The sequence below is a fragment of the Myotis daubentonii genome, chromosome 11 (genome assembly GCF_963259705.1).
Source record: "Myotis daubentonii chromosome 11, mMyoDau2.1, whole genome shotgun sequence".
In the NCBI taxonomy this organism is placed as follows: domain Eukaryota; kingdom Metazoa; phylum Chordata; class Mammalia; order Chiroptera; family Vespertilionidae; genus Myotis; species Myotis daubentonii.
The window spans coordinates 77857181-77884709 of NC_081850.1; the positions used below are offsets into that span (position 1 = coordinate 77857181).

At 61.0% G+C, this 27529-nt stretch overlaps 1 protein-coding gene across 9 annotated transcripts; it reads left to right on the forward strand.

Annotated features, from left to right (window-relative positions):
• Positions 1-29: 29 nt before the first annotated feature.
• Positions 30-26353, forward strand: USP20 (ubiquitin specific peptidase 20). 9 transcript variants are annotated; one of them, XR_009447750.1, is made up of 27 exons: positions 30-123; positions 5762-5860; positions 5991-6141; positions 6941-7037; positions 7837-7890; positions 8891-8953; positions 9292-9423; positions 9590-9686; positions 10123-10192; positions 11411-11524; positions 13157-13235; positions 16285-16729; positions 17065-17205; positions 17484-17599; positions 17818-17990; positions 18510-18604; positions 19276-19309; positions 19506-19551; positions 20445-20625; positions 20698-20824; positions 21666-21835; positions 21915-21996; positions 22883-22991; positions 23820-23922; positions 24567-24638; positions 25028-25790; positions 25868-26353. XR_009447750.1 is itself a non-coding variant. In XM_059658296.1 (26 exons), the coding sequence occupies exons 4-26, from the start codon at positions 6957-6959 to the stop codon at positions 25186-25188; spliced, it is 2745 nt and encodes a 914-aa protein (XP_059514279.1). In that variant the 5' UTR covers positions 30-123; positions 5762-5860; positions 5991-6141; positions 6941-6956; the 3' UTR covers positions 25189-26353. The 9 variants fall into 9 exon arrangements, 7 of the variants coding, with proteins under 7 accessions (XP_059514279.1, XP_059514281.1, XP_059514285.1 ...); XM_059658296.1 differs by having other exon boundaries at positions 25028-26353; XM_059658298.1 differs by having other exon boundaries at positions 5991-6065; positions 25028-26353.
• The last annotated feature ends 1176 nt before the right edge of the window (positions 26354-27529 follow it).

A 27529-nucleotide genomic window follows, 5' to 3' on the forward strand; every position in this document is an offset into this window, starting at 1 on the left:
GTAGCCACCTCCCGATTGGCCAGCCGAGGGGGAGGAGGCGGGGCGACGCCGGCCAGGCGCCTCGACCCTGCACAGCTCAGCCTGTTTGACTGACAGGCTGCGGTGGCGCGGTTGCGAAGGCAGGTGAGTTTCTGGCTGCTGCCGGCTGGTGCAGGGGGCCGGGCCTCTCCGAGCTGGGGCGACCCCAGCCCAGCTCCTGGCCGTTGGGGGCCTGGCCCTGCCCAATGCGCTAAACGCCGCGGCCAGGTGAGCAGAGCCCGGGAACCGCCAGCCGCCGTCACCCTCTCCCCTCCTCCGGCCGGCGCCCAGGGGGCCCTCTGGGGTCCCGTCGCCCCACATCGAGCCCCCGGGGACTCGTTGCTTCTCCAGGACAGGGGACGCCATCTCCTTTATTCGGCCAGGGGCTGATCCAGCGTTGAAAGCATGCGTGTGGCGTCTCGGGAGCTGACTTTTATTTCCCCTGAGTCTGGGCCCTGACGTATGTTTTCCTTTAGGGACAAAAGATGACCACTTATTAGTGGTGGTGAATTAAAGTCCCACGCCGATTGCCCCGCTAAAGATGGCCCCCCGCCATTTCTTCCCGAGGAGACGCACGTCTGATGCTTTGAACCCACTGATGATGTGGTTTTTTTTGTTGTTGTTTTTTTTGAGGCTTAGGGCTCCTCCGGTGTTTGCCAGCCCTTGACCTTAGGGGGCCCTGTTTTCATCCTTTGTCACTAGGACTGTCGCTCTGCCCTTGGCCCCTTCCACCCCGAGATGCTGTGAGGATTAAGTTTATTTCAAATATGGGCATCAGCCAACGCCCGTAGGAAATAACTAAATGCCTAAGTAGTGGCTTTGAAGGCTTTAGGAACCCCTTAAATAGTAGTTTTCCTTTCTCATTATAGGCCGGCGCGTTCCTTTGAAAGCGCTACCTCTTATTAAGCGCTCACTCCGTGGCAGGCACTGGGCTAAGCATTATCTCACTGAACTCTCCCAACAGGCCTATGAAGGAGATTCAGTTGTTTTTCATTTTGCAAATGAGAGTCTAGGGTTCGGGGAGGCGATGTGTGCCTGGAGGGACCCAGCCGGAAGGTGGAGCCGGGGTCAGCCGCAGGCCCACCTCTGCAGGTTGTGCACGGCGCCTGGCACAGGAGCTTCAGTAAATGTTTGCTGCAAGGGCTGTTGTTACGGCCCATTGGCTGGGGGAGGTGCTGATGGAGGCTGTTTGGGGTTCCCTCTCCTGGGAGGCCACTCTGAGGCTGGGCAGCATTTCTGGGATGCCTTACTTTTTTCTGGAACAGCAGCCTCCTCTAAGATTGTTGTTCTCTTCCCTGGACCGAGACAGATGCACTCAGGACTTCTCAGAACAGCCTTTTGGCTTTGATCTAAAGCTGTTTAGTAGCTGTGTGGCCTCCAGCCAGTTACTTGACCTCTCTGAGCCTCAGTCATTCTTCCTTTAGTGGTGGAGGTGGAGATGGATTTAGCTTCCAATATTGCCCACCCCCAGGGTGGTTATGAGGATTTAGTGAGGTCTGTCAGTATGAGTTCGGTACCTGCGGCCGTTGGGGCAGGGGCTGGGTGGGTAAGGCCCATGGGGGTCACTTGGAGGTGTGTGGGAAGCAGGACTCGCCAAGGCAGGAGGAGGCTGACAGTTCTGCTTTGAGAGCCAGAAGTACGGTGGCCTCTCAGCGAATTAAGACTGGGTTAAAGGAAGGAACGTATCGGGGATTTAGGGAAAATGGAGTTGCTTGGAAGTCTACTGGAGAAAAAAGGGAAGGAGGGAGAAAAAGGGTACTTGTTCAGAGGGGTGTGCAGGTGTGTGGGCTGAAGGATGGCTAATGGGGTGAGGACCAGGTTAGGGGGTGTCCTTGTGTTGGTGGGGGGCTTGGCAGCGTCACCTTTCCTGTCCTGAGGAACTTGGCTCCTGGCCGGGAGGAGGATGTAGCCAGAACCTCCAGGAAAATGATGAGTAATGGGCACCTGAGGCCTGGCCTCGGCAGCTGGTGCCAGGCCCGGATGTGCCGCCTGCCAGCCTGCGTCCCTGGGGAGGCACTTCCCCCGTCACTCAGTGCAGGCCCTGGGGGAAGAAATGCCTGCCCTCATTCAGGACCAAGCGTCTTGGAAGCCTCACCCCACCCCAAATGGGTGGGCTCTTTGCAGACTTACCAGCCTGCCTCCTTTCCTCCTGCTCTCTCATCCCCCAGAGGAGAGGCAGGCCGCTCTGGTGGGTCAGGAGGGAGAGGTGCTCTGGGGTCGCTGTGGTGAAGGTGCCACCCCTCTGGCTGGCATTCGGGGCACCCGCTCTAGGGCAGGCACCTCACTGACTCCCAGCAGCACAGCCGACCAGCTGCTCTCAAGAGGGCCTGTTCCCACCCCAGCTGGTTTGGCTCAGTGGATAGAGCGTCGGCCTGTGGACTGAAGGGTCCTGGGTTTGATTCCCTACAAGGGCACATGCCTGGGTTGTGGACTCGATCCCCAGTAGGGGGCGTGCAGGAGGCAGCTGATCAATGATTCTCATCATTGATGTTTCTACCCCTCTCTCCCTCTCTCTTCCTCTCTGAAATCGATAAAAATGTGTATATATCTATGAAAGCCTTCACACTGTCACTTTACATTAAACAAAAAAAAAAAGAGGGCCTGTTCCCAGGCTCCATTCTCTTAGCAGTGCCTTCCAGTCTTTATTAAATGCCTACTGTGTGCACTCCATTTATTTGCACAGAGGGCGGGTGGGAAAGGCTGTGAAGGCAGACACGCCCGGCTCACTGCCGGCTCTGTCCCTTCCTTGCTGTGTGGCCTTGGCCAAGTGCTTCCCATCTCAGAGCCTCCATCCTTCCTCTGTAAGAGGAGGAACTGTGGTCCTCACCTGAGAGAGTGTAGGTGGGCATCGCACCTGGCCCGGAGTAGGTGCTAGATCCTGGCGCTCCTGCTGTTCAGTTGGGGTCACCTTTTCTAAAAGACCCCTCCCTGCTCCACCTTAAGTGAGAGAAAAGGAATCTTTTAAAAGCCCCTGTTTGGAGAAAAAGATTAAACTTACAGAAAAGGTACAAAAATAATAGAATGAAATCCTATTTATACCCTTTATCTAGATTCACCAATTATTAATATGTTAGCCCAATTTACTCTATATATTCATATACTCATTGTCATCATCATTATTATTGCTGATTCATTTAAGAGTAAGTTGCAGGTATCATGACTCTTTACCCCTGAATATTTCAGGGGCAATCATCTTCAACCAAGGACATTATAATATATAACCAGAAAAATAGTTTCCATCTTCAGAAACTTGGACGTTCATATAATACCATATTAGTCTGTTGGGCTGCCCTAAAGTACCACAGACTGGGTGACCTAAACACAGAAATGTATTTTCTCACAGTTCTGGGGTCTGAAAGTTCAAGATCAAGGTGTCAAGAGATTTGGTGCTCGGCTCGCGTGGCTCAGTGGCTGAGTGTCGACCTATGAACCAGGAGGTCACGGTTTGATTCCTGGTCAGGACACAGGCCCGGGTTGAAGGCTCAATCCCCAGTATGGGGCGTGCAGGAGGCAGCCAATCAATGATTCTTTCTTGTCATTGATGCTTCTATCTCTCTTGTCCTCTCCCTTCCTCTCTGAAATCAATAAAAAAAAAAAAAAAAGTTGTGTTTGTGTTTTTTTAAGAGAGAGACTTGGTTTCTTCTGAGGCCTCCTTCCTGGCTTGTAGTCGGCCACCTGCTTGCTGTGTTCTCACAGGGTCTGTCCTCGGTGCCTCCTTGTGTGTCCAAATTTCCTTCTCTTAGATGGATACCAGTCAGACTGGATTCAGGCCACTCTAAAGACCTCATTTGAGCCTAATTGCCTCTTTAAAGACCTTGTAAATTTTGGGGGGTACAATTCATTCCACTGCAAACACTGTCATCTAGTATCTGGCCCATATTCAAATTTGTCAGTTGCTCCGCTAATACCCTTTACCTCGCTAACCCAGGACCCAGTTTTGTCCTGTCTCTGGTGCCTTTTATCTGGAACAGTGTCTCAGCCTGCGTTCAGACAGGGAATCGGGTTGTCGGAAGCAGACGTGCCGGCTGCCTAGGGACAGGACAGCTGTTGGCTCCATTCCCTGGGGTTCCGCTTCCTGGCTTTACTTTGATGTCAAAAGCTCTAGGAGGTGAGCTTGGATCTTAGGATGCAGGCGGGAGAATCAGAACCGCCATGCACCAGCCACCTGCTGGGTGTCACGCTTGGTACGGGGCTGGTCGGCCTGGCTGCCCTGGGCAGTGGAGCCCCCAGTGAACAGCTGATGGAAGGTGCCCTTTGGCACGTGACTTACATTCCAACCAACCCGTTTCCTAATTTCTAAAGCATGAGCAGTAACACAGTTACAGTGCTATTTTTTGAGCATTCTTTTTCTTTTTTAATTTATTTCAGAGAGGAAGGGAGAAGGAGAGAGAGACAGAGAGGGAGAGAGAATCATTGATCGGCTGCCTCCTGCAGGCCCCGCATTGGGGATCGAGCCAGCAACCCCGGCATGTGCCCCAACCGGGAATCGAACCGCGACCTCCTGGTTCATAGGTCAACGCTCAGCCCCTGAGCCGCCGCGTCGGCCAGGCTTTTGTGAGCATTCTTGCTGTGCAGATGAATGCAAGCTCTGAGCCGCCCTGAACATCCACGGGGTCAGAAGTCACTTCCCTTCCTGTGCATCGACTCACCGCCCTCCCAGTAACCCTATGGCTGTGATTGTCCCACTTCATGGACGAGGACACTGGGAACTAAGTGATTTATCTAAAGACACACAGCTTGCAAGCGACGAGAGCGAGGACCCGAAAGCAGGGCTAGCTGTCTCTATCTCTGTCCTCCGTAATTACAGTCAACTCCGCGTTACTGTACAGGAAAGAACAGGCAGGTCGTAGCGTGATAAAAGGTGGCTACAGTTAGTGTTATAACACCCCCAGTGGCTGCATGCAGGTGCCCTGGTGTGGAAATATGGATCTCTGAGCCCCAGGAGGGCGGGGCCCGGCTCTGGCTTGTTTTCCATCAAGCCGTTGCCTGAGGAGGTGCCTGCTCAGTGCTGGTTGGGTACCAAGATAAGCCAAAGGAAAACCTTGAGGCAGCTGAGATAAGTCAGGTACAGGCCCTGCAGCGGGTGCACTCGTATTTCAGGTCCTGTGTGTGGATTAGGCACCCACAGTTCTGGTTACCCCACTCAACCTTTTCCCTTCCTGTAACTGATTTTAACCATTCACTTAAACAAATATTCACAAACCCTAAGCTTTCTTTTTTTTTAAAAAAATATATTTTTACTAGAGGCCCAGTGCATGAATTCGTGCACAAGTGGGGTCCCTCGGCCTGGCCTGTGGGATCGGGCTGAAACTGGCTCTCTGACATTCCCTGAGGGGTCCTGGATTGCGAGAGGGCACAGGCCAGGCCGAGGGACCCCACCGGTGCACTATCGGGGCCGGGGAGGGACGCAGGAGGGCTCAGTCCTGATCGGCTGGACCCCAGCAGCAAGCTAACCTACCGGTCAGAGCATCTGCCCCCTGGAGGTCAGTGCACGTCATAGCGAGCGGTTGAGTAACCTTAGCATATCATTAGCATATTACGCTTTGATTGGTTGGACAGATAACTGGGCAGTTAGCATATTGGGCTTTTATTATATAGGATTGATTTCAGAGAGAAAGAGAGAGAGAGAAACATCAATGGTGAAAGAGAGTCATTGATTGGCTGCCTCCTGCACACCTCCTACTGGGGATCGGAGCTACTTTAAAACAGTGAAGCTACCTGCAGTGCCCGGTTTGTCCCCCAGGCTCCCTGCCAGAGGCCTCGCGCTCCAGCCCAGCACGGGCGGCTGTCGACAGAGAATGTGGAGATCGGCTGCTGCTCGCGGGTGTCGCTGTCCGCAGAGGTAGGCCCCAGGCTCCCCCACTCGGGTGTGGCCCTCAGGCACAGAGCAAGGAGGGAGATGGAATTTTCTTTTTAGGTAAAATAATGGAATTGTGTTTATGCTTTTCTTTTTCTTTTTTTCTTTTTTGAAGCCCTCTTTTAGAAAAACAAACACGAATGAAATGATGTGATAGCTGAGGCTGAGAGGAAGCAGAGCAAAGCTGGCCGTGAACGAGCTGGTGGAGCTGGTGGTGGGCCCGTGGGAGTGCATGTGCGCTACCTCCGCCCGGGCTGGCGTTCCCAGTAAGTTAGAGTGAGAGCAGGCGCCTAAGAGTCCGACGAACTTGGGCTCTCGCCCTCCTACCCATGAGGCTGGACACTAAGGAGCCCATTCCTAGCCTGTGAAACTGGGCTGGCCACCACCACCTCAGAGATTGCTGGGGAAGGTTTTGGGTTTTTAAAAAAATGTTTTTTAAATTGATTTCAGAGAGAGAAAGAGAGAGGGATAGAAACATCAATGATCAGAGAATCATTGATCGGCTGCCTCCTGCACCCTCCCTACCGGGGATCGAGCCTGCAACCCGGGCGTGTGCCTTGACCTGACCGGGAATCGAACCGTGACCTCCTGCTTCATAGGTCGATACTCAACCACTGAGCAACAGCAGCCGGGCACTGGGAAGTTTTTAAGGAAAGGATGCGTGGGAAGCTCTTATCTGGTACCTGGCATCCAATCCGCACCTGTAGCTCCTGTTCTGGCTGGGAGTCCACCTCCCTCCAGTGGACACAGGGCCCCTGTCTTTCAGTAAACCAGTACCCAGCCCCGCTCCGTGGACCACACCTTTGGTCTGTAGTTCAGTAGCAGCCAGGAAGGTGGCGTCGGTGCAGCTGCAGGGCTGACTGGGATCCCACAGTTCCTCACACAGCCATGGAGAAGCCCCGAGCAGCCCAGGGGGAGGTGTTCGCTTCACCCCACTTCCCAGCAAGGAGAGTGAGGCTCAGAGAAGTTACGTAGCTCCCCTCGCTCGCCGGCTGATGGTGTGGCTGACCGGCCTCCCTTTGGCAGTGGCTGCCGTGTCTAACCTGGGACTCTGTTTTCCTGTAGGTGAGACCAGGCCAGAATGGGGGACTCCAGGGACCTTTGCCCTCACCTTGACTCCATAGGGGAGGTGACCAAAGACGACCTGCTGCTCAAATCTAAGGTAAAGGCTCAGACAGGGCGGGGCCTCTGATTTCTGGGGACAAGCGTTTCTGAAGCAGCAGCAGAGCTGCCTCCCACCAGCCTCGCCCGTCTTCTGTGTAAAAGGCAAGGCGGGCGTCTGCTCGGAGGCCTTCCCGGCGCCATCCGGGGCCGAGTCCTAGCGGCCGTCAGCCGTCCCTTCTCCCGGTCCATCTGGGAGCACGGACGCTCTGTCCATTAGCTGCCGAGCACATGTCACTTCGCTGCATCCCATTAACTGGGACTGAGCTCCATGATCGCGGGCTTGGGGGTGGGGATGGGGGTGGAGGTGGGGATGAGAAGGCCTGCAGCTGGCTGGCTGAGTGCTCAGCCCAAATCCACGCATCTGTTACTCAGGCCGGAAGGGGAGACACGGGGAGACAGGGAGAAGGCTCCGTCGCCCGGACCACCAGTCACCTGTGTTTGGTCTCCTCATTTGTTCCAGACTCTGAAGTCACAGGAGGGCACAACCCTTTTCATGGAGCCCGGAGCCTAGACGGGAGCAAGGGAAGAGTAGAGGGTGTGATGGGATTGCAGAGTCAGGGGTCTGAGGTTCAAGTGCAGCCACTGAACGTGTCTTTGCAGGAACTGAAGTGTAGAATGGGAACCGATCTAGGCTAGTGGCTGCTGAGGGCCCTGCTGAGGCACAGAGCCTTCGAGCCGAGGCATGTGGGGCGGGAGGGTCCGCAGAGGCAGGGGTGTGCTCCCCCAGCTGGAGCGGCCGGGCTCGGGAGGGTCTCCGCGGCCTGTCACCTCTGCCCTTTCTCCTTCACCCTGCGCAGGGAGCCTGCCAGTCGTGCGGTGTTTCTGGGCCGAACCTGTGGGCCTGTCTCCAGGTAAGGGCTCCAGTGGGGGTGGGCTGGAGGGGGTCAATGGGGGAAAAAGGGGGACATATGCAATATTTTCAACAATAAAGACTTAACAGTTTTCAGTGGGTGATAGAATTATGGGCACTTTTAATTTTTTCTCTAATTTTGTAATATTTTTCTAAATTTCTACACGTGGGTATTTTAAAATCATACTGAAATGACTGTTCCTTAAAATGTCTTTAAAATAAATACAAGTAGAGAAAGGCAGCTTGAGGGGTGAGAACAGCTCAAGTCTTCCCAGAGACAGGGTCCCCGCGGAACTACAGCCTCGTCCTTAGGTCCTGACACTCGGCATAAGGCTGACTGTGGGGCCGGTCCGGGCGCCGGGGGTCAGGGCAGCAGGAAGTGTGAGACACGGTCCTACCTCCTGGGAGCCCCAGGCCCTCAGAGAGAGAGGTTCAGAGCCACATCAGGAACCCACGCTTCCTCTGTGAGGGAAAGGCCCTCTCCAGCCTGTGCAGGGCTGACCCCGGGGGACGGGGCCAACCCCAGACGCTCCCGTGGGGAAGCGGCCGCGGCTGGGTGCAGCCGGTGGAGAGGCGCTTGGACTGGGCCTCGCTGGATGGACTGACTCGGGAGAGGAGAGGGCACAGCAAAGGCAGGGTCATCAGGGCCAAGCTCTTCGCCTGCGGGAACCTGGGGCACAGCGGGCCCCACCGCCTCTGCCCATCCATCCAGCGTCCCCTCCAGAAATGTGGATCCAGTAACGGGCCGTCAGGAATTCAATGGGACGGGGGCACACGGAGGCAGAGAGGGTCTGCCAGGACGAGCTGTGGCCCTGCTGGGCTTTTTGCGGGAGAGCAGTAGCCCAGGCGCCCTGCCCGCCTCACTCAGAAACAAGGCCATTCCAGGGAGCTCGAGGGTGTCCCCCGTGTTCCTGCATGCAGGGCCTCCCTGTTGGGCGGAGGGGGGACACGCTGGTACACCCTCTCGGCCAGCCCCCACCCACGCTGCTCCCCTCTCCCAGGTGGCCTGCCCCTACGTTGGCTGCGGAGAATCCTTCGCCGACCACAGCACCATCCATGCGCAGGTGAGTGGCGGCCGGGGCAGGGGCTCTGGTCAGACGGCCCAGAGCTCAAAGCCCAGCCGCAGCCGCCTCCCAGCTCCACCTGCCCGCGCTGGCCTCCGAGGCCGTGCCTATAAAATGGGAGTGATCATAGCAAAGACTCAGGAGCTGATGCGGCGCCCGCTCATGCTGGCTCGGGCAGCCCCGCATTCCCACGGGAGGGTGAGCAGACCCGGCTCCAGGCCGCTGTCCCCACAGGGCCTGTGCTGAGAGCTGAGCACTGAGAGCGAGGCAGCCCCCTGCAGGCCTGGCACCTCTCGGGCCAGTGCCTCTGGGGCCTGACTTTGGATCTTGCCTTCCAGGCACAAAAGCACAACCTGACCGTGAACCTGACCACCTTCCGGGTGTGGTGTTACGCCTGCGAGAAGGAGGTGTTCCCGGAGCAGCGGCTGGCGGCTCCCCCGCCGGCCGCCTCACCCCGACTCTTTGAGCAGGTGAGGGGTGCCGCGGGGTCCCGTCGGTAGGTTACACGCGTTGAGGGCGTGGCAGTGTGACCCGGGGGAGGCTGGGCGGCTGGACTTCCCCGGGGGCACATGGGCCTCCCCCTCCCCCCCGCGGCCCCCTCACCCCTCTTTCGCTCCTTCTGGGTCTTGAACACAGGACTCTCCGCTGCCCTCCCACCCTCTGAAAGCCGTCCCCATCGCCGTGGCCGACGAAGGGGAGTCCGAGTCAGAGGACGATGACCTGAAACCTCGAGGTAACGGCCCGAACAGGGTGCTTGTGGGCTGGGCCAGGCCGCCGCTCTGGGCAGGGCGCTCTGCATGCACCGGGATGGGCGGAGGGTCGGACACCGCATGGCGTGCTGGCTTCCCTTGGCGTGCAGCCCCCAGCCGAGTCCTGGAGGCCTGGCCCTCCTGCCCCGCCTCCCCATGTGGTCCCGGGAGGGTGGCCCCTCTGCACGGCCCGTGCCTGGGCTGTGTGGGTGGAGAGGGCTGGGTGGGGGCACAGTTGTCCCGTTCGATGCGCTCGGGTCATCATGGCTGGCGAGCAGGGACCACATTAACTTGCTTGGCGGATCTCTGGGCGGAACACCAGCCCCGTGTCCTCCTCTGGCGGCCCCGGCAGCTCATCTCCGCGTGAATGTGAGGGTTCCTGGTGGGCAGGTGCTCACCTCCCTCCCCACACGTTTCCAGGCCTCACGGGCATGAAGAACCTGGGGAACTCCTGCTACATGAACGCCGCCCTGCAGGCCCTGTCCAACTGGTAGGCTGTCACCTCCCCTGCGAGGGGGCAGGAGCTGTGCCCGGGACCCCGGAAATAGCAGCAGCAGCCCCCACGCTGTGCTGCCTGTGCCCACGGACGCCTGCATGTGGATACACATCAAAACCCCTAAAAACACGCATGCACTTTGACCCAGTGATCCCGCTACCGAATTCAGGGAAAGGAGGGAGCAGATGTGGAGGGAGGGGTGTGGGCAGGACGCGCCTCACCCTATGATTTACCGGCAACAACTTAAAGGTCCGGGGAGTCTGGGAGGACGTGCCCCCGTCTTTGGAGCAGCTGTCTCACGTGGGAGGGTTCAGGTCGATGATCGTTGTTTGCTGACCCATGTTTTCTAGTTTTTCTTCGGGGAATGTCTGCTTCTTGTGGGATGAAATAAGCTTAAAAGCCTAAGGAGAGGGGTCAGGGGAGATGTCTTCAGGCTCAGGAGTTTCCAGAGAGCGGGTGACGGGAGGGCAGGTGCCGCTCCTCTCGCTCACACAGCCAGCCCTCACCGGGGGGCTCCCTCACACAGCCAGCCCTCACCGGGGGGCTCCCTCATCTGGGAGAGGAAAGGGCTGCATGAGTCCGCCAGGGCAGCGGCAAGCTACTCGCCCTCAGCGCCGAGGCGCCACGTCCCGAACCAAGGGGCTGCAGGGCTGGCTTCTCCGCGGCCTCTGCTTGACTCACTGAGAGGGCTCCTCCCCCCAGTGCGTGCTGCCTCCGGCTCCCCCTCTCAGGAGGGTGCCAGTCACCGGGTCAGGCCCGGCCCGATGACCTCAGTTTAACGGAATCACCTTTGTAAAGACCCTCCAGCCAAAACCGGTGTGGCTCAGTGGATAGAGCGTCGGCCTGCGGACTGAAAGGTCCCGGGTTCGATTCCAGTCAAGGGCATGTACCTGGGTTGCGGGCATATCCCCAGTAGGAGATGTGCAGGAGGCAGCTGATCGATGTTTCTAACTCTCTATCTCTCTCCCTTCCTCTCTGTAAAAAAATCAATAAAATATATTAAAAAAAAAAAAAAAAAGGCCCTCCAAACACAGCCACCTCTGAGCGCTGGGGGTGAGGACTCAGCATAGAAATCTGGGGACAGTTCAGCCCACACCCGGCGGGATCCTTCTCCTCATCCGCCCAGGAGGCCCTTGCCTCTCCTCCTGCTCTTTCTCACCGCTGCCCCTTCTCTCTGCTTCTCTCTGCTTCTCTCCCCTGACCCCGCCCCAGCCCTCCGCTGACCCAGTTCTTCCTGGAGTGTGGCGGCCTGGTGCGCACGGACAAGAAGCCCGCCCTGTGCAAGAGTTACCAGAAGCTGGTGTCCGAGGTCTGGCACAGGAAGCGGTGAGGGCCAGCCCGGACTTGGGCAGCTGTGTGGGGGCGGGATTTTCTCTCTTGCTGCTGGCAGCCCCCGGGGCGGAAATCATGGCCAGCTATTTTACACACGGGGAAAGCGAGGTTCAGAGAGGTTGAACTCTCTTGCTCCAGGTCACAGCTTATGAGAGATGGAGCTAGAGTTTGAACCTGGTGCCGATCCAGCCGGCAGCCCCTTTTCAGATGTGGGTGCCCAGGCCCAGACGCCCATCGCAACCGCCTAGGTCTCAGCCACGACTGCACGTGGAAGGCACCTCATTGGTGGCAGCTGGTGCTTTAGCTCCGTGTGAAACGAACTTAGAGGCCAGAAGCTTGGATTAGACCCGTTTCTCCAGGAAAAGTCAAAACCGGAAATAATGTAAAATGAGAGAATAGAAATATATTAAGTGTAGAAGCAGGTTACAGAGCAATATGATGCAAAAATAAAAAAATATATAAAACAGAAAAAACCCACAAAGCAGTATGATGCAATACGATTCCAGGGTTTAAGAAGCCAAGTTTGTTTGAGTATATACATTGAATATGATTTTTTAAAAAATATATTTTATTGATATTTTACAGAGAGGAAGGGAGAGAGATAGAGAGTTAGAAACATCAATCAGCTGCCTCCTGCACATCTCCCACTGGGGATGTGCCCGCAACCCAGGTACATGCCCTTGACCGGAATCGAACCTGGGACCCTTCAGTCTGCAAGCCAACGCTCTATCCACTGAGCCAAACCGGTTTCGGCTGATTTTGTATATATCTGTATTTTCGCGGGGAAATCTAGAAATCTTGATGGTAGTTATCTCTGGGTGGTCATGTTTTCTGGTTAGGCTTTCCTGAAATTTTAGATTTTTCTGTCTTTGTTACTCTTCAGTTACTGTTCACGTTCAATGTGATAGTAGTGTCAGGCGCACACACGGTGCTCAGGCGCTTATATGACATACAGGCTGCCTGGCACCACACCAATTATTACATTACTAGTGACCCAGTGCACGAAATCACGCGAGACCCAGACCTGCGGGAAATTGTACAGGACCCGGGACCGCCCCCCAAGTCCTGGCGCGCCCTGGGACCCAGAGTCAAGTCCCCGCCCACCCGCACGCACCTCGCCACGCACGCAGCCTCCTGGTGACCGGTCTTTGGTCTTTGCGGCGTTATGACCACTGGGTTTTTATTATATAGATTTACTGTATCCCTGTGCTGTCCCAGGAGCCCTTAGCCTGGCGTAGCTATGACTTGATACTTTCCTTCTTTTTTAAAAATATATTTCATTGATTTCAGAGAGGAAGGGAGAGGGAGAGAGAGAAACGTCAGTGAGAGAGAGAATCATTGATTGGCTGCCTCCTGCATGTCCTCCCCTGGGGGCATGTGCAACCCGGGGATGTGCCCTGACTGGGAATCGAACCTTGACCTGGTTCATAGGTCGATGCTCAACCATTGAGCCACACCGGCCGGGCGACCTTTTCCTTCTTGACTGTGGAGATGTGTGAGCCTTCAGGGCTCCTGGCGGGTCACCGCCCCCCAAAGGCGTGACCCCCCACTGCTGGCCGCCTGTCGCCCCTTAGGGTCGGGAGCCCGGGCAGGCCACCTGCACTAATGGGTCTGGTTCTCCTGCAGCCCAAGCTACGTGGTTCCCACCAGCCTGTCCCACGGGATCAAGTTGGTCAACCCGATGTTCCGAGGCTACGCCCAGCAGGTAGGCATCTGCGCGGCCCCGGGCACCAGGGCCATTATCTACTGGGCCTGGCTTTGAAGCAGGACCAGCGAGGAGGGCGCTGTGGGGGGGTCCTCTCACCGCCAGAGCCTCCTAGCAGCCGGCTGCCGATCTCCCCCCGCGGCCGATGGGGAGCCTGAGGCTCGGCCACGCACTGGCCCGGGTTCCACGGCTGGTAGGCGTGGAGGGAACTTGGGCGCAGGCGGTCTAGCTGCAGAGTCCGCCTCAGCCCTGCGTTCAAGCAGCACGAACCTCGGGCAAGGCCCATGTTTATTCAAGTAAACAGCTGATTACACGCTTTGTAAATCTAAAGAACCCCTTTGAAACCGATACCTTCTGTTGCATAAAATCACGGGGCCAAGATGAAGCAGAACGGCCCCGGCTGGTTTGGCTCAGTGGACAGAGCATTGGCCTGAGGACCGAAGGATCCCGGGTTCGATTCAGGGTTTCACGTTTCCTTTTTCTTTTTAAATTTTTTTTAAAAAATTGATTACAAAGAGGAAGGGAGAGGGAGAGAGAGATAGGAACATCAGTGATGAGAGAGAATCATTGATTGGCTGCCTCCTGCAGACTCCCCACGAGGGATGGAGCCCGCAACCCAGGCATGTGTGTGACCAAGAAGCGAACTGTGACCTCCTGGTTATAGGTCGACACTCAATCACTGAGCCATGCTGGCCGGGCTCATCATTCATGTTTCTTTTATTTTTTTTTAATATAATTTTTTAAAAATATACATTTTTATTGATTTCAGAGCGGGAGAGAGAGATAGAAACATCAGTGATGAGAATCATTGATCAGCTGCCTCCTGCACACCCCGCTGGGGAGTGAGCCCACGCCAGGCATGTGCCCTTGACAGTAATCAAACCCGGGACTCCAGTCCATAGTCCGGCGCTCTAGCCACTGAGCAAAACCAGCTGGGGCTCATCATTGGTGTTTCTATCTCTCTCTCTTCCTCTCTGAAATCAATAAAAATATATTAAATAATAAAAAAAAGACGAAGTAGGATGCAGCCACATATATACCTCAGCCCTGAGCCGGTGGGGGTCCAGGTCCCGGGCCCACAGCTGGGCTCTCACTGCTGGGCTTGCCGGTGCAGCTGGACGTGTCTGGGCTGCTGTTCCTGCTGCCGGAACAAGGGGGCCAGAAGCAGCAGCGGGCAGTGAGGGGTGCCTTCAGACCCCCGCCTGCCGCTCACCCCTCCCAGGGCGCGGGCTGCTGGGCCCTCCTCTCCTCACGCCCTCAGTTGTGCGCACGCCAGGCTCCTGACTGGGAAGCCCAGCGCTGCCTGAGCACCACCCTTCCTGGAGACAATGTCTACACAGAACCCAACACCAGCTCTTGTTAGGTGGTCACCGCCGGCCACAGAGGCGCAGCCCTACGTAGCCCCAGAGCTCTCTCAGGGGCCCTGCCTCACCCCCATGGAGCAGCTCGCCCAGGCCCCACAGCACGGAGTGGCAGGGTGGGCAGGCCTCGCCGAGCCGTCCCCTCCCTCGGCGCCTCCGGCGGTACCGGCGGTGCTGGCCCTCAGGCTCTCAGCGAGGACCCGGTGGAGCAGGCCGCTTGGCTGCTGCCTGGTACCCGCCGGAGCCGGGAAAGTTCTGTGTCTGAAGCATAGCCGCACGGAGGGCTCTGGGGGGGTGGGGGGTGCTGCCATGCTCCCGTGGCTCCAGATGTTGGCACAGAGCGTCTGTTAAAAGGCAGGACAGTAGGTGGCGTGTGGAGGGCCTGCTTTTTTTTTTTTTTTATATATATATTTTATTGATTTTTTACAGAGAGGAAGGGAGAGGGGTAGAGAGTTAGAAACATCGATGAGAAACATCGATCAGCTGCCTCCTGCACACCCCCTACTGGGGATGTGCCTGCAACCAAGGTACATGCCCTTGACCAGAATCGAACCTGGGACCCTTCAGTCCGCAGGCCGATGCTCTATCCACTGAGCCAAACCAGTTAGGGCGGAGGGCCTGCTTCTTAACCTGCCAGTGCCCCTGACACAGGACTCGTCTCCTCCCGCCCTAATGCGAGACAAGGTAGTGTTCGCGTCTCTGATCTTGAGTTTGGCACTTTGACCAAGGAAAGCCTCGTCCAGCCCTCCCTTCCCTGCTGGAGCCCAGAGAATGAGGCCCCTCCCAGGTCCCACGTGAGGCTTTGGGTGCTCGGCTGGGTCTGGCCACCTCGTGGTGCCCACCTTGTATGCTCAGGAGTTGGGGGGTGCGGGGGGACTGCAAGGGACAGAACCGGACTCTGAACCCAGGAACCCAGCCTGGCACCAAGTGCCCCCTCCCCGACCCGCTCTGAGACCTATTAAAGCACCTCCTGTGTGCACGCTGCTCAGCAGGGCTCAGGGCTCAGGGCTCAGGGCTCAGGGCCAGGCTGTGCCAGGGTCCTTGCTGCCCTGGCTTCCCGCTGGGCTGGCGACAGGATAGAAGCGTCAATGCTGTGATTTGAGACCTGAAGTGACAACTTAGTCCCTGCAGGAGGTAGATCCTGTCCTCCTGCCGCAGGGGGGTGGGGCCTCGCAGGGAGGCGGGGCCTCGCAGGGAAGGCTGGGCCGGGGCAGGACTGGGAGAGCAGGGACACCAGAGGCCTGGCCTGCACGTGATGGTGCTCCCTGCAGAACTCAGCTGAGCCCTCGTGTGTCCCTGTCACCTTCCTTCTTCCATGGGCTCCCCGCCTGCCCAGGTGTCCCCTCCTTTAAGGAGCAAGGTGACCCCACTGGCTAAACGTGACACCTGTGCTCCCCAGCTGAGTGGGAAGCAGAGCGACAGGTGAAGAGCAGCAGCTGGAGCCGGACGGATCTGGGCTCTGCCACCTGACAGCTGCTGCGTGACCGGGAGGCCGGCGCTCCCAGCCCGCGTGTGCTCAGCAAAGGGGGGTGAGGACGGTGGGACCGGCCGCTGAGGGGCCATCAGTGCGTCGGCCCGGGGCCAGCGGGACGGGCCAGAGGAGGCGCCCGGCGGCCTCATCAGAAGCAGCAGGCGCTGTGGCAGGTCCCCCACCGGGAGAGCCCTGGTGACACGGCCCCTGGTTCCAGGACACCCAGGAGTTCCTGCGCTGCCTGATGGACCAGCTGCACGAGGAGCTCAAGGAGCCGGTGGTGGCGGTGGCCGCGGCCCTGACGGAATCCCGGGACTCGGACCTGAGTGACTCCGACGAGAAGAGGGAGGGCGACCGGAGCCCGTCAGAGGACGAGTTCCTGTCCTGTGACTCCAGCAGCGACAGGGGCGAGGGCGGCGGTCAGGGCCGGGGTGAGGGCGGCTCGGCCGAGGCGGAGCTGCTGATGGGCGATGAGGCGGGCCGCGCCATCTCGGAGAAGGAGCGGATGAAGGACCGCAAGTTCTCCTGGGGCCAGCAGCGCACGAGCTCAGAGCAGGTGGACGAGGACGCGGACGTGGACACCGCCCTGGCCGCCCTTGACCCCCGGCCCCCAGAGGCTCAGCCCCCATCACCACGGTCCGCCAGCCCCTGCCGGACACCAGGTACCAGCCGGCTGCTCAGGAAACCACACTGTTTGTCCAGCACCTACTGTGTGCCAAGCACCTACTGTGCGCCAAGCACTGCCACACTCGGTGTCCCTACCACCCTGGGGGTGGTTTTCTACCACAAGACCCAACTTCTGGGTGAGAATTGGGCTAAATAATAGGTCCGGACTCATTTAGCTGATAAAGCTGGCGGGGAATTCAAAGCCTGCCCTGCAGCCCTGCGAACGTCACGTGGGTGGGCACAGACGGGGGACCCACGGCGGGTTCAGGCCTCAGTCCCTTTAGGAGGCGCTGGCTGCCCTGGCCCAGCACGGTCCCCTCTCTGCCCACAGAGCCTGACAACGAGGCCCACATGCGCAGCGTGTCCCGGCCCTGCAGCCCCGTCCACCACCACGAGGGCCACACCAAGCTGGCCAGCAGCCCTCCTCGCGCGAGTCCTGTGAGGATGGGGCCGGCCTACGTGCTCAAGAAAGGTGTGGAGGGCTGGCGGGAGGGTGGGCAGTGGGGCTGGGAGTGGGAGTCCTGCCTGTGGCCGCCGGGTTCGAGCCTTCCTTGCTGGCCTGGGCTGCGACTCTGAACCCCCCCCCACCACTGGGACATGAGTGGGGAGCCCCATCGTATAGATCATGGCCAGGCGCCAGGAGTGGAGTGCAGACCTAGTCACGTGACACAGAGATTTGACCCCACATCCTGGCCAAGTCCTGGCCCCAGGCAGACCCAGGATTGGCTCTCGCTCCCTCTGTGCCCGCAGCCCAGGGGCCGAGCACGGGCAGCCGGCGGCGGAAGGAGCAGCGCTACCGCAGCGTCATCTCCGACATCTTCGACGGCTCCATCCTCAGCCTCGTGCAGTGTCTCACCTGTGACCGGGTGCGTGCCCTGCGCTGGGGCTGGGGTGAGGAGCGTGTTCCCCGCCTGAGGCCCCTGCCTTTCTCGAGGGGCAGGGTGCCCAGGCCCAGGGGTTGGGGAGCAGGCCCTCTGCCTCCCACCTGCCAGCCGGTGGCTGGGACTCGGGTGCAGACTCTGCTTGGTCTGAGCAGGGCGGGATTCTGGAAGGTGGAGACCCAGGCTGACCTTTGACTCCACAGGTGTCCACGACGGTGGAGACATTCCAGGACCTGTCCCTGCCCATCCCGGGCAAGGAGGACCTGGCCAAGCTGCACTCGGCCATCTACCAGAACGTGCCGGCCAAGCCGGGCTCCTGTGGGGACGGCTACGCCGCCCAGGGCTGGCTCGCCTTCATCATGGAGTACATCCGCCGGTAAGCCCCCGCTGCCCTCCGAGACGCGAGACCGCCCCAGCCCCGCCTTCCTGGGACGCCCAGCCTGGGAGGCGACAGACCTTAAACAGCAAAGCACAGGTGTTTGTAGGGACGAGGGTGGGGTCCGGAAGGAAGCTGGAGGCTGAAGGATGTGTGGGAGTCAGCTAAGCGGGGGGTGTCCCTGTCCACGCCGGGATGGCCCTTGGATTGGAAGGCAGGTGAGGACAGGAGCCACCAGGCGGCAGCTAGAAAGGAGGCCAGCGGGGGGAGGGCAGTGTGGCGTTCCCTGACCATGCCTGCTCTCCCTGCCCCAGGATGGCCAGCGGCTCAGGGCCCCTCAGATGAGGGAAGCGAGGCTCAGGGCGAGATGAGGCCACTCTCCCAGGACAGAGCTGCTGGCTGGTGGTCCCAGGTGCCTGGCTCCACCCACTGGGCCAAGATGCCTCAGCCCATAGGTCCCCGGCTCTTACCCTTGCTCAGGCCCTGGTCGCACCCACCACCCCTCTTCTGTCCCCATAGGTTTGTGGTATCCTGTACCCCCAGCTGGTTTTGGGGGCCGGTCATCACCCTGGAAGACTGCCTCGCTGCCTTCTTTGCTGCGGATGAGCTGAAGGGTGAGCGGCCGGCTGGCTTGGGCGGGGCAGCTGGGGCAGCATCCAGTTGGAGGTTTCTGGGACTTGCCTGCCAGCCTCCCACCCCTGCCCGCCGGGCTGGGCCGGGGGCTGCATGTCCTCCCCGTCCGCCACCTGGCAGCTCTCAGGGGCCCACCTGTTTTTCTCTCCTATTAATCTGGTGGTAAAGACCATACCACGCTTTCGTCCTGCATGTCCTTGACTATTGCTGCGCGTGAACATGGTTTTCGCAAGTCTATCGGCTGTTAGTATTTCCTATTTCGAAATTTCCCGTTTCTGTCCTTTTCCTATTTTCCTATTGAGTGTGGCCTGGACTTCCAGGGCCGTGTTGAACAGGAGTGGTGAGATGGGCGCCCTTGTCTTAGTCCTGCTTGTAGAGGAAGCTTTCAGCTTTCCACCGTGGAGTCTGATGTTAGCTGTGGCCTTGTCATACGTGGCCTTTCTACGTTGAGGTTGTGTTCCTTCTGTGCCCAGTTTGCTGAAATCCGTGTTCATGGAAAGATGGGCATTGAAATTTGTCAGGTGGTGTTTCTGTACCCACCGAGAGGGTCCCGTGACGTGTGCCCCTCACCCTGTGAAGGCGTGTGCCGTCTGGTGCTCTCCTGCCTCTCACTGCCCTCCCCACCGACCTGTGTCGTGTTCTCCTGTCCTAGGTGACAACATGTACAGCTGTGAGCGGTGCAAAAAGTAAGTGTGGGGCTCCTCCCCGTTCCTTGTCTCCACCCCCTGCGGTCGGTACCAGCTCCACACACATCCCCCAGGTTCCCCAGGAGGTTCCATCCTGACCTCGCAGAGGTGGAGGGGTGGGGGGCGGGGCGGTGCTCGTCTGGGCCCCCAGCCGCCCCTCAGGGCCGTCACCGCCTGTCACCTGCTCTCCTCCCAGGCTGCGCAACGGGGTCAAGTACTGCAAGGTGCTGCGGCTGCCCGAGGTGAGAGGAGCAGCCCGCCACTGCCCGCTGGCCTCTCTGCTGACCGGCGGCGGCCTCTCCGCTGACCGGCGGCAGCCTCTCCGCTGACCGGTGGCAGCCTCTCTGCCCGCCACTGCCTGCCGGCCTCTCCGCTGACCGGCGGCGGCCTCTCCACTGACCGGCGGCGGCGGGCAGAGGCTGCCCCCCTGACTCAGAGGTTCTGTGTGAAGGCCGTGGGGATGGGACGGCTGAGGGACCCCTGGGGCCTGGCAGGTGGACAGGGCTCACCTTCCCTTTGTGACTCGGTGCCCTCCGTGTGGCCTCCTTCGTCACCACGAGGCAGGGGTAGGGCGCGGAGGGCACCACCGGAGTAGGCAGAGCTGGGGCAGGGAAGTCGGCAGCCAGGGGCAGCTCCGGGCAGGCGGCCGGCCCTCTGCATGCAGGAGCCGCGGCACAGCTGCCTGTCCTGGGGTCGGGCCCTGCTCGCTCCAAGCAGAGGCCTCCCCATCCAGTCCACGGGCACCGCCAGCGAGGGCCTCAGAGGCTCTAGCCCCGCCGTGGGCAAACTACGGCCCGCGGGCAAACTACGGCCTGCGGGCCGGATCCGGCCTGTTTGAAATGAATAAAACTAAAAAAAAAAAGACCGTACCCTTTTATGGAATGATGTTTACTTTGAATTTATATTAGTTCACACAAACACTCCATCCATGCTTTTGTTCCGGCCCTCCGGTCCAGTTTAAGAACCCATTGTGGCCCTCGAGTCAAAAAGTTTGCCCACCCCTGGTCTAGACGCTGGCTCTCCTGTTCCTACTCGGATGACAGGACCTGGGCGGGCAACAGCGGGCCCCTGTCAGGTACCAGGGTGATGATGGGCCCTTGTCGGCCCTGGGATGACCAACCTCCGGCTCCCCCAGATCCTGTGCATCCACCTGAAGCGCTTCCGGCACGAGGTGATGTACTCGTTCAAGATCAGCAGCCACGTCTCCTTCCCCCTTGAGGGCCTCGACCTGCGCCCCTTCCTGGCCAAGGAGTGCACGTCCCAGATCACCACCTACGACCTCCTCTCGGTCATCTGCCACCACGGCACGGCGGGCAGTGAGTCCACACCCACCCCCCGGCCCGCCCGTTCCCCAGGGCGCCCATAACCTGCCTGCCTCTCCCGCGCAGGCGGCCACTACATTGCCTACTGCCAGAACGTGATCAACGGGCAGTGGTACGAGTTCGATGACCAGTACGTCACCGAGGTCCACGAGACGGTGGTGCAGAGCGCTGAGGCCTACGTCCTCTTCTATAGGTGTGTGCCTGGCGGGTGTGCGCCTGGCGGGTGTGCGTGTGGCGGGTGTGCGCCTGGCGGGTGTGCGCGTGGCGGGTGTGCGCGTGGCGGGTGTGCGCCTGGCGGGTGTGCGCCTGGCCGGTGTGCGCCTGGCGGGTGTGCGCCTGGCCGGTGTGCGCCTGGCGGGTGTGCGCCTGGCGGGTGTGCGCCTGGCCGGTGTGCGCCTGGCCGGTGTGCGCCTGGCGGGTGTGTGCCTGGCTGGTGTGCGCCTGGCCGGTGTGCGCCTGGCGGGTGTGTGCCTGGCGGGTGTGCGTGTGGTGGGTGTGTGCCTGGCGGGTGTGTGCCTGGCTGGTGTGCGCCTGGCCGGTGTGCGCCTGGCGGGTGTGCGCGTGGCGGGTGTGCGCCTGGCGGGTGTGCGCCTGGCGGGTGTGTGCCTGGCCGGTGTGCGCCTGGGCAGGTGTGCGCCTGGCCGGTGTGCGCCTGGGCGGGCGTTGCGGGGCCTGGGGGCCTGGACCTCCTGCCCTGCTCCCCAGGGCTTGACTGAGCACATGGTGGTGGTGGAGCCTGAAAGATTTTTAAGGCCCAGGGGTAAGAATTCAAGTTCTTGAGAAAGAGCCCCCTGGCTGCGGGGACGTGGGAAGCCGGAGACGGGGTTTGGGTCTTCTGTGTGGTCCCCGTGGAGGTGATGTGGCCAGGACTCCGGCCGGGGCGGTGGGCGGCTGAGAGGCGGACAGCTGGCCGAGGGGTGCGGGCGGTGAAAGTCAGGAGGCTGGATCCGGGAGGTGGGCGCCTCTGAACAGCCCTGGACAGACGCGGCTGTGCCCGTGGAGGGGAGCACAGCGGCTCCTGTCGCCCCCGCCAGGAAGAGCAGCGAGGAGGCCGTGCGGGAGCGGCAGCAGGTGGTGTCCCTGGCCGCCATGCGGGAGCCCAGCCTGCTGCGCTTCTACGTGTCCCGGGAATGGCTCAACAAGTTCAACACCTTCGCCGAGCCGGGGCCCATCACCAACCACACCTTCCTCTGCCCGCACGGAGGTGAGGGCGCCTGCTCGGTGGTCGGGTGCAGGGCGGGCGGCCGAGCCCCCACCTCACCTCCCTGCGCCTTCCTCCCCAGGCATCCCGCCCAACAAGTACCACTACATCGACGACCTGGTGGTGATCCTGCCCCAGAACGTGTGGGAGCACCTGTACGGCAGGTAGGGAGCCGAGGCCGCCTCTTGCAGGCAGCGGCCCGTGTGGGCCCGCAGGCAGCTGGGCCGGAGAGGAGAGCGGGCAGGGCTGCCCAGGCCCCCCACACCCAGCAGATGGCATGGAGCCGTGCAGGGCTTCCCTTGCAGCCATGTCTGCACTGAGAAAGGTGCCTCTAGTGGGCACCACCCTGGCTCTACAGAAGCCAGCACATTGGCCTCTCACAGGTAGTCCTGCGGGCCGGTCCCTCCCCCACCCATGCCCAGCTCAGGTGGCCTAGGGCTCGTGCTGCCCGGGCCTTCTGGGTTCAAGTTCATCAAGACCAAGAGCCTGTGTCCCTTTGAGGACCTGCCCAGGCCCAGGTCCCCCCTGCAGCCGGGCAGGCAGGACGTGCCACGGCCTGGAGAGAGGGTCAGACGGGTGTGGAAGGCGCGGCCGAGGGGTCCTGGCTGCCCGGCCTCCGGCTGGACTGGCTGGGCCCCATCCACTTGCAGCGGGTGCAGACCCTGCCCTGTGGGTGGGACAGAACCCCACAGGGAGTGCGCCCCAAATCCTGTGGGACCCGTGCTCCCACCTACAGAAGGACCTGCAGCCCCGCAGGGTCCAGCCGGGCAGGCTCAGCCCCACAGCCCCTGCCCAGTGGCCAGGAGCGGAAGTGGACGTTGGTGTGTCTTTGTGACGCACCGGCCTGGGCGGGCGCCCTGCGGGAACTGGGCACACTGGCACGTGGAGTAAACAGACTGGGCCAGGGGACCCAGGGAGCAGTGCCAGGGGGCTCCCAGGACAGGAGGGCTGGCCAGCGGAGAGCAGTACCCACTCTCCAGGCCTGCCCCCCGGGACCTCCCTCAGGGTTGTGTGTTTCTCTGTGTCCCCTCCCCCTCCCCCTTCCTGCAGGTTTGGGGGCGGGCCTGCTGTGAACCACCTGTACGTGTGCTCCATCTGCCAGGTGGAGATCGAGGCGCTGGCCAAGCGCAGGCGGATGGAGATCGACACCTTCATTAAGGTGCATGGGGGTGTTGGTAGCCGGCCTCCAGCCTGCGCTGGGTCACGTGGGGACTCGAGGACAAGCCAGAGGCCCTGCGTGGAGGCTGTGCTCGGTGGGGGATCAGAGTGGCCGGCCAGGCCCGCATCGAAGGCCGTACTGGCAGGGGGTTGGGTGTAAGTTCAGGCCCATCTGCCTGGTGAACTGTGAAGCAGCTGGTAAAGGAACGAGGTGTTGGTGTTTGGGGCTGGATGGTTCTCTCTCTCTCTCTCTCTCTCTCTTTTATTTTTAAAAATATGTTTATTGATTTCAGAGAGGAAGAGAGAGGGAGAGAGAGAAACATCAATGATGAGAGAGAATCATTGATCGACTGCCTCCTGCACGCCCCTCACTGGGGATCGAGCCCGCAACCCGGGCATGCGCCCTGACTGGGAATTGAACTGTGACCTCCTGGTTCATAGGTTGATGCTCAGCCACAGGCCATGTCGGCCGGGCTGGATGGGTCTTTATTGTGGGGGCTCGGGGCCATGCAGCAGTGGAGGGCTGGGCAAAAGACGCTGAGGCACCGTGCCTGTGGCCATGGAGACAGGATAGGGTCCGAGTAGTCGGAATAGAGCCAGTTCTGTCAGCGGGAAACAGCCGCGGCCATGTGGTCTCCGCTGAGGTTCTCAGAAGTGACGGAAAAGAGGTTCTCCCGAGGGTCAGCGGGTCCGGGGACGTCTATGTTCCTTCAACATCTGGGAGTTTAAGTCTCCTCCCTGCGTGTCTGGTGTGTGGGAGTGAAGCTGGCTGGGCGGGTGTTGGGGTGTCCGTGCTGACCCCCTCTGCCCCTGTGCCCCCGCCGTCCAGCTGAACAAGGCGTTCCAGGCCGAGGAGTCGCCCGGCGTCATCTACTGCATCAGCATGCAGTGGTTCCGCGAGTGGGAGGCCTTTGTCAAGGGGAAGGACAACGGTGAGTCCAGCAGGGCTCGGCACCAGCGGGGCAGGGGCCTTGGACTGCGGACCCCCGGGGAGTGGGCGTGTCCCGGAGACGGAGGAGGGCCCCGGGTCTGTGCCGGCCCAGCAGGTGTTTGGTGCCACCCCTTAAGGTGCCGGCCTCCCCTCCCGAGTGCGCTGAGAAGGCAGCTGCCCCCCCACCAGGCTGCCCCACCCACCAGGCTGCCCACAGGGGCCGGCTGCTCTGCCCCTCCCCTCCCGCCTCTCCAGCTGATGCCTGAGGAGGCTGCTGCTCCCTCCTGCCCGCCCCCTCCTTTGGGGATTCTGTTACCCCAAATCAGGGGTGGGGAGCCTCTTTTCTGCCAAGGGCCAATCGGCTATTTATAATGTCCTTCGCTTAATATCTCACTCACTAGAATGCTGGGAGGTCCCAGGACGTCCCTGTGCGGGGCCGGGGCCTCTCAGCCGCCTGCGGGTGAGCATCTGGTGCCCTAGTCCTCACCTGTGAGGACTCACACTGGACCCCGAGGCCAGGATGGCTTCTGGGGTCCCAGGGGTGGAGGCACACGCTCTTACCCGCCTGGGGAGAGTCACGGTGGAGGCGGGCACTGGGTTCTTCCCGCTGGGCAGCGGCGCTGAGCCCGGGCCCTGTCTACTCAGAGCCCCCCGGCCCCATTGACAACAGCAGGATCACGCAGGTGAAAGGCAGCGGCCACATCCAGCTGAAGCCGGGTGAGTCTTGGTGGCAGCCCCGCTCCCCCTGCCCGCGGGCTGTCAGCCCCGTCCTTCCCCAGCCCCTGCGTCAGGCCAGACGGCCACCCCAGTCCAGGCCCGGCCAGCAGATGGGCGGAGGCTCCGGCCTCCGTATGGGTCCTCGAGGCCCCTCCGCCCCACCCCACCTCCACGGCCCTCTGCTGGCCTCGCCTGCCTGCCCCTCCTGTGGGCCCCACCCCTGGGTCCTCCGAGAATGGAGGCTGTGCTATTTGCACAGAAGCCCGTGGTCGCCCTCCTGCCCTGGGGGCCCGGCCCTCCTGGAGCCCCCATGGCTGGGACCGTGGTTCACGGGGGCTCAGGGTGTGAGGGCAGCACCCGCTCTGACAGGCGCCTCCCGGGCCCCGCAGGCGCCGACTACGGGCAGATCTCCGAGGAGACCTGGGCCTACCTGCACAGCCTGTACGGCGGCGGCCCCGAGATCGCCATTCGGCAGAGCGTGGCCCAGCTGCCGGACCCCGACAGCCTGCACGGGGAGCAGAAGATCGAAGCCGAGACCCGGGCCCTGTGACCTCCGGGCCGCTCTGTGAGCCCCTCCTCCTTCTTAGAGACCCTCTCGTGTCCCTGAGCCTGGGCCCTGGGCACCTCCAGGAGGCGCTGGGAGGACCTGGCTGGGCCCGGCCTGTGCCCTCCTCCCTGCGGAGGGCGTTGCGTTTGCCCTGGGGAGCGGCCGTGCTGGGGGCCCAGGTGTGTGAGAGGCAGAGCGTTAGGTCCCAGTGAGACGCTGGGACGGGAGCCACCCCCTCGGGCTGGTCCGCACCACGGTCAGCGGCGTTTACTCGGGTCTTCGTCCTGGACGTGCCCACATGTCCCTGTCGTTGGGTCCCCAACCCTCCTCCCGCCAGCGGAGGCCTGGCTTTTGTCCCGAGCTCTCAGCGGCGTGGCTTTGGGGCAAAGGGCCGGAGAGGCTGTGGCTTTGTGGGCATTTCCCACGGGTGCCTGGTCCAGCCCCCGGGGCCTGCGGCAGAGCAGAGCCGAGTGCCCGCCTCACTCCGCCCCTCCTCGTGGTCAGAGAGGCTCCTGAGCCTGGGCGCTGGGACTCGAGGGGCTGTGTCCCGAGGCAGCTGGCCCCCGCCCTGTGCTGTGAGCCGCCCGCAGTGGCTGGACTCGCCCGTGGGGAAACAGATGCTCTCGCTGCTGTCATTTGCTGCTCATGCAGCTCCCGGGGGGGTTGGGGGGGCGGCCATGAGAGAAAAGCGCTCCCTCCCGCACACGCCCAGCTGCGCAGGCCTCGGCTGGAGGTGTGGCCCGGGCAGCTGTCACACGGAGCGTGTTCTGGATGCTGAGTGAGGCCACTGCGCCCCGACCTCCAAGCACAGCTTCCATGGAGGACGCAGCTGAGCCCGATGCTCACCTTGTTGGGCCAAAGTGAAGTGGGGGGAGGGAGGGTCCTGGGACCCAAGCCCCCAAGTACCGTGGACTTCAGTCTCGAAGCGGCAGATGTGGCGGAAGTCCCACCGGGCAGAGCCCTGCGGCTCAGGCCTGCGACCTCGTTCTCCAGGACCTGGGCCTTCCCCAGGGGATCGCAGAGCAGCCCCGTTGGGTGTCTGGGCGCTGCTGCTGCACCGCGGGGACGCCAGCACGGAGCTTCCGCGGTGCGGGCTGGACGCTGGCCCACGTCTGCGCCGTGTAGTCTGTGTGCGAGACGCATAATAAACCCACCCGCGTTCCCCACAGCCCTCGCTGTGTCTCTGTCGCGGGAGGGAAGCCTGAAGCCTGCTGTGGGGGGGGAGGGGCGGGCATCCCCGGTGACTGATGTGACAGACGGACATGGGACGCAGGAGGGGCTCTGCCTGGCTCAGGGCGGAGAGGCTGCAGAAGCGAGAAGGCAGCACCCGTCTTTCCCGGAACGAGCCGGCTCCAAGGAGTGGGCCCGCGGGGGCGCGAGGTGGGGGGAGAGGCCAGCACGTCTGCAGGCTGGGCCTCTCCTGGCACCACACCACAGACTCGGTGCCACCCAGCAGGCGATACCCTCCGACCCTGAGGGCCCCCTGCCCGGGTGCCTTTCCTGGCCCGGTGTCCGCACTGGGGCTCCGGACAGTGAGCGATGCTGGAGTCTAGTCCCCACGGTGGGGCTGGTTTGTTGGTATTTGGGAGTCGGGGGGAGTTCTTTAAACGTCACTGGTGAGATGCTGTCGGGCTGGCATGTGCAGAAGCTCACACCAGGAATGGAATGGGCGGCCGTGCTGCCCGGTGTGCACCGCCGCCAGGTCCTGAGGAACCAGCCTCGGAGCACCTGCCGCCATCCCCCCGCGGGATCCCGCCTGGCCTCGTGCCCTCACCCTCCCCTTAGCTTTCCCACAGCGTGTGCCTGAGCGAGAGCTTAGCTCTGCCCACCTGAGCGTGCGTGCGGGATCCACGTGCGTGTGTTGGGCTCGGCTTTTCTTGCTGGACGTGGAGGATGAGAATGGAAACGTTTTGTCTGAGTGGTTTGGGGGGTTGGAGACATTGGCTTATTCTGTAGGAAGGCGAGCAAGAAAGAACTAGGCACCAACTGGCCTGAAAATGTCTCCTTACTATTTTCGCTTAAAATACCCTGCTCTCCAGGGGCTCAGCCAAGCTCAGCTGCGGAGCCCAAAGACAACACGGGAGCCTGCAGTTGCTCAGCGCACAGACCGCGGAGACAGGAAACGCGGGGGCCAGGCCTCCGGTCTTTCTCCCACGCGCTGTCCCTCCATCCTGTCCCAGGGGGGCGGGGGGAGGGGGGCTCCCTCCCGCAGTGCCCCCTGCAGGTGGGGAGCCTGTCCAGCTGCTCGGTACCTGCCTTTCCACCTGCCTGCGCTTCTCAAAACCTGCTCAGAAATACACCTGCCGGGTGCAGCCCCCACGCAGGCCTTCCTGCTCCCTCCTTC